The 12,732-nt window shown below is 47.0% G+C and overlaps 1 protein-coding gene across 4 annotated transcripts in view; it reads right to left on the bottom strand.

Annotated features, from left to right (window-relative positions):
* The window catches only part of TNRC18 (trinucleotide repeat containing 18), a 56,637-nt gene that overhangs the window by 7,330 nt on the left and 36,575 nt on the right, over nt 1–12,732 (bottom strand). For all 4 annotated transcript variants that reach the window (XM_076351167.1, XM_076351170.1, XM_076351169.1 and 1 more), the window contains 5 exons: nt 6,055–6,294; nt 2,732–3,174; nt 1,738–1,902; nt 733–874; nt 152–269 (listed from right to left, as the gene is read on the bottom strand). In XM_076351167.1, coding sequence (XP_076207282.1) covers nt 152–269; nt 733–874; nt 1,738–1,902; nt 2,732–3,174; nt 6,055–6,294 — 1,108 coding nt within the window. The remainder of the gene's footprint in view (nt 1–151; nt 270–732; nt 875–1,737; nt 1,903–2,731; nt 3,175–6,054; nt 6,295–12,732) is intronic.

Raw genomic sequence — 12,732 nt, 5'->3', positions numbered from 1 at the left:
GATAAACCAGAGTGAACTCTCCTTCCCTCCCTGCCAGACTCTGTCAGTCTCTCTCCAGCCAGCTCTACACAACCCCCAAATCGGTCCCTGCATCAGCTCCATCCCCGTTCACCGGCAGAGCCCGGGTGGATACAGTAGCCCCTCAACTCACATGTCTGGTGAATGCACCGTCTTGACATGCCCGGCATAAAGCAGCTTGTCATCCATGGGGATGAGGACACGCAGACCGTCTTTCAGCTCATCCTTGTCAATTATGCAGGAGCGGGGAGCTGTGAGGTGTTGGAGCAAGATGGGGATTAGAGAGCACCTTACATGAAAAAGTGACTGCAAGGAGAGAAGGAAACCTCATATTCCCAGCACCACCCTCCCTTAGGAAAAGGCCAGTAAGCCCTTTGCAGAAAAGGCACGCGCTCTCTGGCTAGCTCCTGGCAGAGGAAAATTTTGCCCTCTTGGTCATAATAAAAAGTCCTCCCTCTTGGTAATAATATACCAGGAAATGAAAATAGGGCAGCTCAGAGACTGGGCTTCATCTAGATGTCACACTGGGCCACTCTGATAAGGCTTGTTTTTGGCAAGCCAAATGGACTGGAAAAGTGGCATCTCCACCCCAAGGACTCATGGCTTTGGATGAGGAACATGTGAAAGTAGCACAGTCCTCCTCTGAACAGCCCTGGGAAACTTGCCCAGCTCCTCTGCCTGTACAATTAGCCCCCTGGCCCCTCCTGCCCTCACCTGGTGTGGGCGGTCGCTCAACCAGCATGCTCAGTGGGATGTTCTCATCCTCTGAGAAGCTGCTGTCTTGGTTGGGTTCAAAATCCTCCTCTGCTGCCATGCTCTCCATGAGCTTGCTGACAGCTCCTCCTTTCCCTCGGTTCTGCAGGAGAGCAAGCAGCACGTCAGCTGGATGACAACAGGCAACAGTCTGATCCCATCTCACCTTCCTCCAGCAACAAATAACCTGAGGATATTGGGACAAACTTGTCTCCATCCCCAGCAATGTTAATCACACAGAGAGTTAAGTGGGTGTACCCAAACTTGCTTTTTGGTTGAACAAAGACCTTTGTTTTTCCGGGTTTATCCCCAAGCAGCATTGACAGCTGACCAAAAGCTATTTCACACACCCTAGCCACATCTCACTCCTGGAGGTTAGGAGAGATGCTGCGGAGCAGACAGCTGTAGCTTTGCTCTGCATTCACCATCTCTCTGCACAGTGTTCCTGAGACCCTGTCTTCACTAAACAGGCAGGAGGCACTGTTCCTATTTCTTCTCAAAGCCCCACGATCCGTTTCTTGCTGTTACACACAGACCATAAGCATTACACTCAGAAATCATGTAAGAAGATGCAGTAATGTGTGTTGAGAGAAGACAGGCTAGAGCAATGGAGCAGAAACCAGTTGTGACCTGGCTCACCCAGTGCTGAGCAAGGCAACTCCATCACCATCTCTTTGGTCCTTGCTATCCATGAAGGCTTTCCCTCCACCCTGTGGTGGCCTTAGAGAAAATCCTGCCTGCTCATTAATTTGGGGGATGAAGGCAAACCAACGCCAGATGGTAGCAGCAGGTACTACCTGATAGTCATCCTTGGATTTTAGGCTTCTCAAACCAGCATTTTGCCTGTAACACACCCAGCAAAACCTGCATGTCTGTTTTCCCTCCCTCACACTGCAACAGTCCAGGAAAAGAGCAGGGCTCTGCCAGCCACCCTCCAGTTCACCCAGACTAGAACCAGCCCCTCACCTCTTTTTTCACCTCCTTGGCTTTCACCTTGGCTTTGCTCTTCTTGGTGGAGCCCAGGGCATTCGCCAGGCTGACACGAACATCAGATGGGGAGCTAGGGATGCCAGGAGGAGACATGGATGATGAGGAGGAGCAGCAGGGTGTTTCTTTACCCTTCTTCCGCTGCTAAAAATAAAAAGAAAACACTCCCATCAGTAAAGAGAGGATTGGTAAAGATCTGGGCCCAGGGAGAGGGGAAAGGTGGAGCAAAGCAGGCTGTGCACAGGTAGGATGACGTTCACCCAGCAGTTAGTTCACTGATCACACCGCATCCTACATCTCCCAGCTCTGCTTTCAAGCTTCACACATTTTGGGAAGAGCTTTCATTACCCTAGAGAGCAATTCCTGCCCATCAAACCTTCCCCAAAGAGCTCCAAGACGATCCCAGCTGGCCTCATGTCACAACTAACTTGTCTAACTCTCCCCACAATCAGTGCTCCTCCATAACACCGCCATGAACTGAACCGGAGCCGGAGGGAGACGAGCTTTCAGCCAAGATGAAGAGCCAGCAACCCAGAGATCACTGCCACCACCAGCCAGGGACAGCCCTCAGAAGACACCATATAAAAGGTGAACAGCTTAAAGGCCAGCATGGGGGCCACAGCTCAGCAAGCAGATAAAGTCGTGCAGAGAGTGGGAGAGAGATTTCACAGATGTTTTAATGCAGGTCCACTCTGGCCAACCCAAGCAGGATGGATTTGGGACACGGAGGGTGACACAAGTAACCTGCCCTGTTCAAACACAACAGGCTTTTACTCCCTGCGAGTCAGATTCAAGCCTGACAGCTCCTCTGGGCGTACGTGGGGCTGGCAGGGGTGACAAGGGGCAACCAAACAGCACTGGGACAACTGCTGAAACAGGACTCAACTCTCCTCTGCCCTAGCAGAGTTAATCACCTTCCCCACCCCCTCAGCTCCCAAGGGTCCCACACCAATTCTGCCAGCGCATTCCTCACCTTGCTTAGCTCCTTCCTCTCCTTCCCCTTGCTGCCCTCCTTTTTGGGGCTCATGGGTGCCCCCTTGCCACAGCGCCCAGGCTTGGAGACAGGAGTGGAGCTGGCAGGCGCTGCGGGGGTCAGCATTGCCGAGGACGTGGTGGCGTCGTGGAGGAAGATCCGCTCACTCCGGCGCCGGTTCCACAGGTCATCATCGCTGGCCTCCAGCCCAAACTCAAAGCTCAAGTCCTTGGGGGACTTGAATTTCTTCAGCTTGCGGCCTTTCTCAGACCCAAGCTTGGCCTTGTCAGCGCTCCCAGATCCGGAGTCAAGGCTGCTGGGGGCCTGGCTTGGTGGGATGCTGCTTGCCTCCAGTGGCCCCTTCTTTCCCCGCAGCAGCCCTGAAGGCGACTTCTTCCTGATCTTGATCTCACTCTCCGAGTCAGTGTATTCAAACTCCGTCCCTAGGTGCAAAGGATTTAACCATCACTCAAAGCTCTGGCTGAGCCAAGAGGGTCCACGTCCTGCTGGAAGCTTTTGGGCTCCATGGGAGATGCCGTGCCAGTTCAACAGAGCCCTTGGTGCTCCCCTTTCCAATCCTCGCATCCCTCAGATGTGCATTTCCACCCCGTAAAACACTGATTTCCCTGAAAATAAGTCTCCCCTGCCCCAAACCAGAGTCCACCTTCTCCCACAACCAAAACCCTGCAGGGAAGCTCGTAGGACAAAACATCCTCTAACATTTGCCCCTCCACAAAAAGGAGTTCCTCAGCTGAAGCAAAGCATGAACCCCACATACTGAGCCTTCCTCCCCTCCTGGTGGGAGTCCTCTCCAGTCTCACCTTCAGTTTCAGAACGATCTCTTTAATGAATTGAATAAACCCAGTTTTCAGCTTATTTTTTCCCACTGGCCATCAGACACCACAGATCTTTTTATTGGCTCAGGTAATCACCTTAAAGTCAAGAGAGGTAAATGATCTTTTCTCTGGGACAAATGGAAATCCCCTCACATTGGCCTCTGATTAGCATCACAGGCACAGCAGTACCCAGACGCCTGAAATATTGTAGTAATGCCAAGATGTTCACCACCTTCAGTGTGTTCCCCAGAACCTGATAAAGGAGAGCAAGATCATACGTTTCCATGGGCAGAAGGGAAACTGAGGCAGCACCTACCCAGCAACATGGGCAGGAGGGTAGGTGTCCTGGTTTCGGCAGGAATAGAGTTAATTTCCTTTCTAGTAGCTGGTACAGTGTTTTGGATTTAGGATGAGAACAAAGTTGATAACGCACCGATGTTTTAGTTGTTGCTAGGTAATGCTTACACTAGCCAAGGACTTTTTAGTTTCCCATGCTCTACTGACTGAGAAGGCTGAAGGTGCACAAGAAGCTGGGAGGGGGCACAGCCAAACTGGCCAAAGGGACATTCCATACCATGGGACGTCATGCTCAGTACATAAACTGGGGAAAGCTGGCCGGGGGGGCCGCTGCTCGGGGACTGGCTGGGCATCGGTCGGCGGGTGGTGAACAATTGCACTGTGCATCACTTGCTTTGTGTATTATTATTATTATCATAGTATTATTATTATCATTTTATTTCAATTATTAAACTGTTTTTTATCTCAACCCACAAGTTTTTTTCTCACTTGTGCTCTTCCAATTCTCTCCCCCATCCCACCGGGTGGGGGGGAGTGAGCGAGCGGCTGCATGGTGCTTAGTTGCCGACTGAGATTAAACCACGACAGTAGGCAAAGCACTGTGGCTGCACAGGCGCTGTGCCATCAGAGGGATACAAACAGCCAGGAAGAAACTTGCCCGAGGTCATGCAGTAAGTCTATGTTGGAACAAGAGACACCGCCCAGATCTTCTAAATACACTTATTTCCCAGGGCACTGGACCTCATGGGATGGCACAGCACCTCTGAAGATGTGTAGAAACATCAGCAGAACCTGGTTCTCCCTCTCCAAAAAAGAGCATCAGCCAAAGGTCTCTCTTGTATCCTCCTCCAACCTGCTGTGGATCTGCCTTCTCTGCACTCTCATTTGCGTGACTCTGCCTTCAGACCAACAAGGTCTGAAATAAGGCCTCACCTGGCAGAATCTCTTCTCAAACCCAACAGTGAACGGCCCCTGCTGTGATAACCATTGCTTGCAGAAGACCCTCGAGAAAGGACATACAGGACCGAACAACATTCATGTGGGTAAATGAAAACATACGAGGCACGAGCATGGAGAGCATCTTCTCTCAGTCCTTCTCTCTCAAATATGCTCACTTTCCTGGGTAAATTCAGTCTGCAGGAACCTGCTCTCATCTTCTAGCCAAACCTCTTCCCCTGAGACAGGGGGGCACGAGCAGGAAAAGAGCAAGCCTGTCAAAATCAAAGCTGGCAAGGCTCAAAAATGAAAAGCCCATTGGAAATTGCAACACCCCTTCTCCTCTCTCACTGCCGCATGAGACAATTTCTAGATGCTTCCAGTTTCAAGGAGGGCAGGTTACAAGACGATAAATTCTTAACAGAGGCTGTTGGAACAAGTTGGCAAAAGCCTAATATAGCATGGAAACAGTGCTAAAACAAGCCGGGCTCCCAAGGAAGACATAATTTTCCATTCTGAAGCATGCTATAAATTCCATTATCGCTTAATAAATATTAATAGAGAATTTATAAATGGAGCCCATATAGATCTGTCTGACTGGGAACGATGTAACCAATGGGCACTTGTGCAGCAGGGCATGGGGAGAGGAAGCAATGAAACTGCCAATTATGTGTAACACACTGAAACTGAGACAGAGACGGGGACAGAAACGCAGGGTCTGGCACTGCAAACACGAGTAGAGGAAGGAATGCTTGTTTCAAGTCTCACTGGCCAATTTCTATGAGGAAGCTGATGGGATGGGCTGATTGAAGGGGTTTTTCTTCTGCTTGGGTGTCTCTCTTTCTCTTGGGTATCTAAGATCAGCTGCACTTAGCACATGCTTCCTTCCCTAAAATGTAACAGCACTTCACTGCCTTCAGCACTCTGTCCAAGGGGACACGGTATCCCATCGCTTGCCTTTGCAGCATGACTGTTAAGGATTCGCCAGGTAGGAAAAGAGGAAACTTTGAGAAAGCCACAGGCAGCTGCCCCTAGGGAAGCCATGGCTGCAGCTGCTAAACCCGCCATACCTGTGACTGGTACTTGTTTTCTTGCCAGGCGATTCCCCCCACCTTCAGCATCAGGACCAAGCAGCCAAAAGCAAAGAAAGGGCAAGACAGTGTCTGGGTAACATCCTGCTCTCTTGCAGCACAGTAGGACCTCCTCAACCTTCTACCTTGCCCCCATGGCACCAACCCTAACCATGCAACTCACCCATCAAGCTCTGCCGCTCCTCCTTCTTCTTCGCCTTCTGCTTGGCCTCCAGCTGGATGATGGAAAGCGGAGGGGGAACGATGGGGCTAGGCATTGCGCTGGCAGCAAACCTTGCTAGAAGGCCCAGGCCGCTCTCGTCAAGGGCAGGCGATGAAAGCCTGTCAGTGCCATCCGTCCCATAGTCCTCTGCTTCCTCCTCTTCCTCTTCGTCCTCCTCTTCCTCTTCCTCTGAGCTAGAATCTAGCACGCAGAAAAGAGGGAGCCCATTACAAATCTCATGGAGTTGTGCATCAGCCACATTTCCACCCCAAACCGATAACTCTCCTGCTGCTCTGTGCTCACGTAAGTAGCACTGAGCCACCCATGAGCTGAGCCAGAAGATGTTGGCCACGGACACACACGTGTCTTTGCAGCCATATAGCCGTTATCACCCTACGTACCACCACCCTTGAAGGACACAGCAATACAGGGTACGGCAAAGAGGACCCATTCAAGGCGAGGGAGGGAAGAGCAGGGTGTTGGCAGAGATTTGAAAAGGATGCCACGCACCCCTTCCCTGCAGCTTTCAGGAGGAATTAAAAGCTTAATTCCTTTGAAAATCCCAACCTCGGAGCTGTGGGATTCCCCTCCCACCCACCACCTCTTCCTCCATAACGAAATCCATTAGCGTAATCAGAATCAGAGATCAGCATGGAAGGGGAATACCAGAGATCAGCCTGTGCCATGGTGGGAGGCAAGGAGGACACAGAGAGGAGAAGGGGCAGGAGGCAAAAATGCAAAGGTGGGGAGGGAAATAATAATTTGAAAGCAATGGATTTGGAATGCGTAAGGGGTGAAAGTGCAGGTAGTGTTGGAGAGAAGGAGGAGTGTTTAAACGCTCTGCCTCAAAACTCTCCATGCCTTTCATTTCCCTCTCTACAGCTCAGGCTAGGGAAGCCCAGCTCAGCAACAGGCAGGAAGAGCTGCCCACAGCCCAAAATTGAATTCTGGCAAAGAAATCAGCCTTGCTGCCTGCCTCAGCTGACACCCGCAGAGAGCAGAAGGCTGGGGTTTTCCTTTGCGGTGTGTATATACAGCAGGTATTTTGGGGGTAGATGCTCTGAGAGCGGCACCTCTCCCTTCCTACAGCACTTCCCAAGAGTCTGTCATCAGCTCAAAGGCAATTAACTTTAACAGCATCTCATCCAGTTAGTGCTGGTGAGCGAGAGTCACTACACAAATGCACATATACCACACACATACATATACACACACATATATGAGCACATAGAAATATATATATCTAACTGCAAAATGTGGGTCTGGAAAAGATATTTCATTTCTCTTGAAGTTGTGGGCTTAAGTAGGATCTTTAAGGTTGCTGGAAAATTTCCACCACTAGCAGGAGCCCTGCTCTCCCCGCCTGAGCCCACTCGCCAGCTCCCCGCCAGCCACTATCCCTGCGTCTGAAAGCCAGCCAAATGAGAAACCAGATCCCTCCAAAATGAGCTGGAATGAACATGAAAATCCTTTTCTTTTCACGTATGCCCTCTGGGATAGATAAAAACGTCCGCAACACTTGGTTGGTTTTTTTTAAAACAACCAGTAACACAAGTGTTATTTTTCCACTTCGGATTATTTTTCCGTGATATTAAAAAAACCAGGAATATCAGAAAACAGTGTTCTCATCCTTGCATTTTATCAGCTGAAGTAATGGCCAGCTATTGGTTTTATTTATTTTTGTTTAACAAGGAGAGCTTTTCTCCGTAGCATACATCAGATAGTCACAGAATACTAATTTCCAACTGCATAAAAATCCCTTCCCCATTTCAGTTGCTCGGGCCGGTTCCTTGTGATATAAAAATGCTACTAAACCTACAGTCCTGCAGTAAATACCAAGAAATCCACAGCCCTGCTCACTCCTTGCATAAAAACCACTTGCAAAAAAAAATCCACAGCAAATTAGGATCAGATTCCTTCCCCTACTAGAAAAGGGGGCACAAATGCTGTTTTTCTACAACGTTTTGCCAAAAAGAAAACAAATCCAGATGAACTCAGCTACTCTGAGACGCAGAAACCACCTGTCTGAAAAGCAGCAAAACCGTGCCTGAGTTCAATGACACACCATGGGGTATTGAGACCCCCTCCACACATCCCATTTGGCTTCAAAATTCAGTAATTCTCAGCAAAACCAGAAAAAATTTGAAAAAAATCAACCCGTACAGCCCCTCCTGCCAGACCTAGAGAGCCGGCCGAGCAGAGCGCAGCTCGCTGAGCAGCTGGGAAGGAAAACAGGCCAAAAAAGGGGAAAGTTTGCAGGAAAATCCCTCCGTGACCTGTCCTGTGCAAATCCCCCGCAGCACCCTTGGCTCAGCCGCACCGACTGCCCAGGGGTTGTGCCGAGCACGGGCAGCACCACTCCTTCGGCACTTAAAAGATTCTGCATGTGCGAGGGCACAAGGGTGCCCAGCAGCTACAGTATTTCAGATGCACCAAGGTAAAACAGATTTAAAAGCCAGGATGAAAGCGGCTATTACTCACGCTACAGAAAACGTACGATACGGTAACGTACCTGGCAGTTATTCTAACCTCTTTCAAATATACGGTGTCACACTATGGAAAGACAACTGAAGATAGTCTCTTGTCACCATTTTTACCAAAACACTTATATTTTTATCTGCATGAGATTCAATTTTCAGCCTGAAAATAAACACATTTTAACATATTCACAGCACAGATCTATCCTCCTCCACCTCTCATGGCGAGGGCAGATCTTGCTAACTCCACTTTACATGCACAGCACAATCCCTGCTCCTGATTTCCCAAGGGACAAAAACTAACAAATGAAACAAAAATAACACATTTGGGGCTCTGCTCTAAACCCACATGCTTCGAAACTAAGTCCCCAAATTTATGGTCATGGTGGCAAATAAGCTGCTGGTGCTCTATGGCCATCTGCACGGCTTCTTGGAGAGACTCATTATGCCTGTATTTAATGTGAAGCGGGAGTTTTACTCCTACTGTACCCAAATTATGTGTGGGCTTAAAATTAAGTATGCACAGATGCCTTAACACAACTGAAGCCTTAATTTTTTCTCCTGAAAAGGTGATTTTTAGTTAACAATGGGGAAAAAGACTTTAAAAAATCATGTCTTCCTTCAACAGTAATTCTGTTAACACTGAGCAAGGGTAAGGGAAAAAATATTCAAAGTTAAAAATATCTTTTCTAATTGACATTTTTAAGAGCATGTATATGTGTGTACATATATGTATATACACGTGTACATACAACTCTACAGCCAAAACAAACAATAAATTCATATTTAAATGCTACTGATGTCAGATAAACTGGAGCCAAAGAAGATTTTTTCCTAAAATTTTTACCTGCATTAAATTGAAAACCAACCCAATTAAAAATACTAAACTTTCTCATTGCTTTTAACAGCTAAGCTGCCGTGGTATTTTACTGTAGGAGAGCAGTAAATGAAGATTTGTTAATGATGAACAGAAATTGGTTAAGCAATTTGGTTTTTAAAGACTGATGTAACAAGGCGGATTGAGGGAGATGTGTAGAGGAAAGGCTTGGGAAGGGGGGAGTAAAAACACACACTTAAAAGAGTCATTTCACATTGTAAAAAAAATAGCATGATTTTCTCATAACACCAAGCAGGCCTACAGCACACAAAGCAGGCTAAGTACAGGCAGACTTTAGACAGCTACTGGGTCATTGACATCTGATTTGTGTGATCTGTCCAAATTCTGGAGGTTACTTATTTTTGAATGTCCAATTTAAGATTGTACCTTTTTTTTTGTCAAACAAGCCAATTCTCATCATTGGAAGATTTCCCCCCCCGCCCCCCCATATGTGCTGTGCTGCCGACTCCAGAAGTACTTATAAAAAAATAAAAATATTACAACTATCACATGGGAATGACTGTGTAGGGAACTGGTTAACCCTCACTGTTTTTTTTTTCATTGGGATAAAATCATCCTCCAAGGCAGGGAAAGGAGAGCAGGGAAGAAGGTACTCATTTCTTAGTACCAATTTCTTAGTAATTTTTCAAGGAAAACAGAGTATAGAGGAGGAAGTATCGGTCTTCGGCTTCAGAAAGCTCATGGTATTACTTATCTGATGGTTTTCAAAGGTCCCATGTGGCTTTGGCCCACATTAGCAGTTTCCTCTCAAAGGTCACTGGATGAAAAACCACAAGCTTTGCCTGTTATCAGAATGGCAACGTGGTGTTTGGTCTGCAAGAAAGCAGCACGTCCCTACCTCTTGTATCTCAAACCAGATGAAAATAGGTCTTCCTGTAGCTACTCCTACCTCTGACATAGATATTGGCAGGACCATGGCCAGCCAATTACCCTGATACTAGGACAGTCTGCATCGTGGCCCAGAAACCTTTAAGCACAGTGGCAGAGCCTTTGCAGGCAGCGCCGTGGCTTCTCATCTTGGACCCATCTGCAAATCCTTCCCTTTGCTGGGTTAAGGGGTTCTCCAAAAGGTCTGCGAACAGTAAAGCATTTCTGGAGTCCTCAAACACAGACACACAAGCAAACCTTCCATGCAAGACTCTTCATGGACAGAGGAAAGTCAAAAGTGGACAGCAATCATCTTCAAAATTAAAATAACCAAGAGAATGCAAAGAGCTACGTGTCATTATTCATGGAGGTAACATCGAAACATCTGAGGCTGACAGATGACATAAAGAAAAGTTATTTTGCCTACCTACATAACAATGGTCAAGGTTCGGGTTCATGGCTAGTGACCCTCGCTGAGAAGTGTCTGCCCTACAACCAGCCAACCACTTTGCTTCTTTAGTGCAGCGTGAGAGCAAATGCAAGAGACCGACACAGACATTCAAAGCATCATGGATAGGGGCAGGGGTGAAAGGGTTGGTCAAGCAGCTGCAAGGAGAAAGCGAGCACTTCTAGAAAAGCTGAGGTTATTAATCGGTTTAGTATCAGGGAAAGCCATTAGAAACCCTATTACCCAAATATCCCTTCAAGTAATGCTTCTGAGAAAGAACAACCAAAAAAAAAATCATTTGCAGAAAAAAACCAAAACTGTAACCAATAATCCCTCCCCGCCTCCCCCTCCATGCCCACCTCCCACCCCAGGAGGTTTTGCATCTTTGGTTTCCCCACCTTCAAATGACACCCCAGAGGGATTTACAATGCATTTCCCCATTTGTTCCAGATTCCCCAACCTCCTCCCATATCCCCTCCCCTCCCCAGACTTTATCCCATAAAACTGGGATTTATTTTTTTTTTTTTTAAAGCAGACAGGTTACTTGAAAAATAGACAAAGCCAATTAGGGACAAGTTACCTATCTGCTTACCTTGGAGCAAAACCAAAAAGCAAACCCAAAAAACCCTCAAGAACTTGGCACCTAAAAGGGATTGATATCCTCAAAATTTCCAACAGCAGCAAAATAAACAAAGAAAAGAGGCAGGAAGGAACAGGGAAGGGAAGAATGGAAGTTAACGCAGACTCTTCATGGAAATGTGGCAATCTCACCCTTACATAAAATCCACTATCCCCAGGACTTTGTGGGTTCTCTAAAGAATTTATTTTTTTTTTAAAACATATATTTCTCTCTTTTGGGTTTTCTTTGAATGCATTGGTGGGTCCAACCCAGAGCCACATCAAACCAAATCAGCGTTCTGTATCTGTCTGTTGTGTTTGATAATTTTTTTTAGCTTAAATTATCTTTCTTTGGAGGTTGATTTGGAGGGAAGAAAAAACAAACAGGTGCATGGAGGAAATTAACATCAAAAAACTAAGAAAAAACAAAACAAAAGCAAAACTATCCAGCCCTGTTTTCAATTAACAGCCGTCTGAGCAGCATGAAATACTAAAAGGCTTTTGCTGTGCTACATCCAGATCTGCCGTGTAACTTAGATGATAACAACTGGGGATGCTCTTGCTTAGCATTCAGCCCAGACGAGCTACTTTCTTTTGGGAGCTGAGGGCTCATTAAAATGACCTTTCCCCATGATTATTATTTAATGAGTGCGCTCTAAAACAGAAACCCCTTGTGTCTCTGGAGGAAAAGTCTCAAGTAATCTCTTTTCCCACTGAAGTACTAATGACAGGCTGACAAAAAAAAAGCTGCAAGAAAAAAATTGGGGTGAGGGTGAGGGAGGGAAACTGCAGAGTCAAATTTAATGCAGTAATTGCCACATCCTTGAACACCGTGGGCTACAACGGGGCATCTGAAAAAAACTACCACCCAAAAAGAGTTGCAAAAACTTGCCATATACATTTTAAAAAGTGAAAAAGAAAAATTTCTGGCTGTTAAATAATGGGGACCTTACACCCAGCACCCTCCTGCAGCAGCAACAAGGACCAAGTGCCTCCATGTTTTATCTGCCTGCCTCGAGAGAGACTATCAACAGACGAAATAAACTGAAAAAGAAAAAAACAAAACTGGGTGAACAAAATAAAAATTAAATTAAAGGGGTCAGGGGGAAAGGCCTAGCCTTTATCTGGACAAAGGCAGCAGGGATATTTGAATAATAGAGAGTATCCCAGACTAGGTTAATTCCAGTTCTACTCATGGGGAGTGGGAGCAGGAGGGGGATGCAGAGCAGGATGAAGTGAAGCGGCAACCTAATCGCCTGATAAGAGACACAGCAAGAGAGACAAGGTACACAGGTTTAGTTAAAAATGAACTCGATATGTTTAATAAAGCT

This window comes from Aptenodytes patagonicus, chromosome 13 (assembly GCF_965638725.1).
Source record: "Aptenodytes patagonicus chromosome 13, bAptPat1.pri.cur, whole genome shotgun sequence".
NCBI lineage: Eukaryota > Metazoa > Chordata > Aves > Sphenisciformes > Spheniscidae > Aptenodytes > Aptenodytes patagonicus.
The sequence above is the reverse complement of the archived record's forward strand: the minus strand, read 5'-3'. Positions and strand labels throughout refer to the sequence as shown.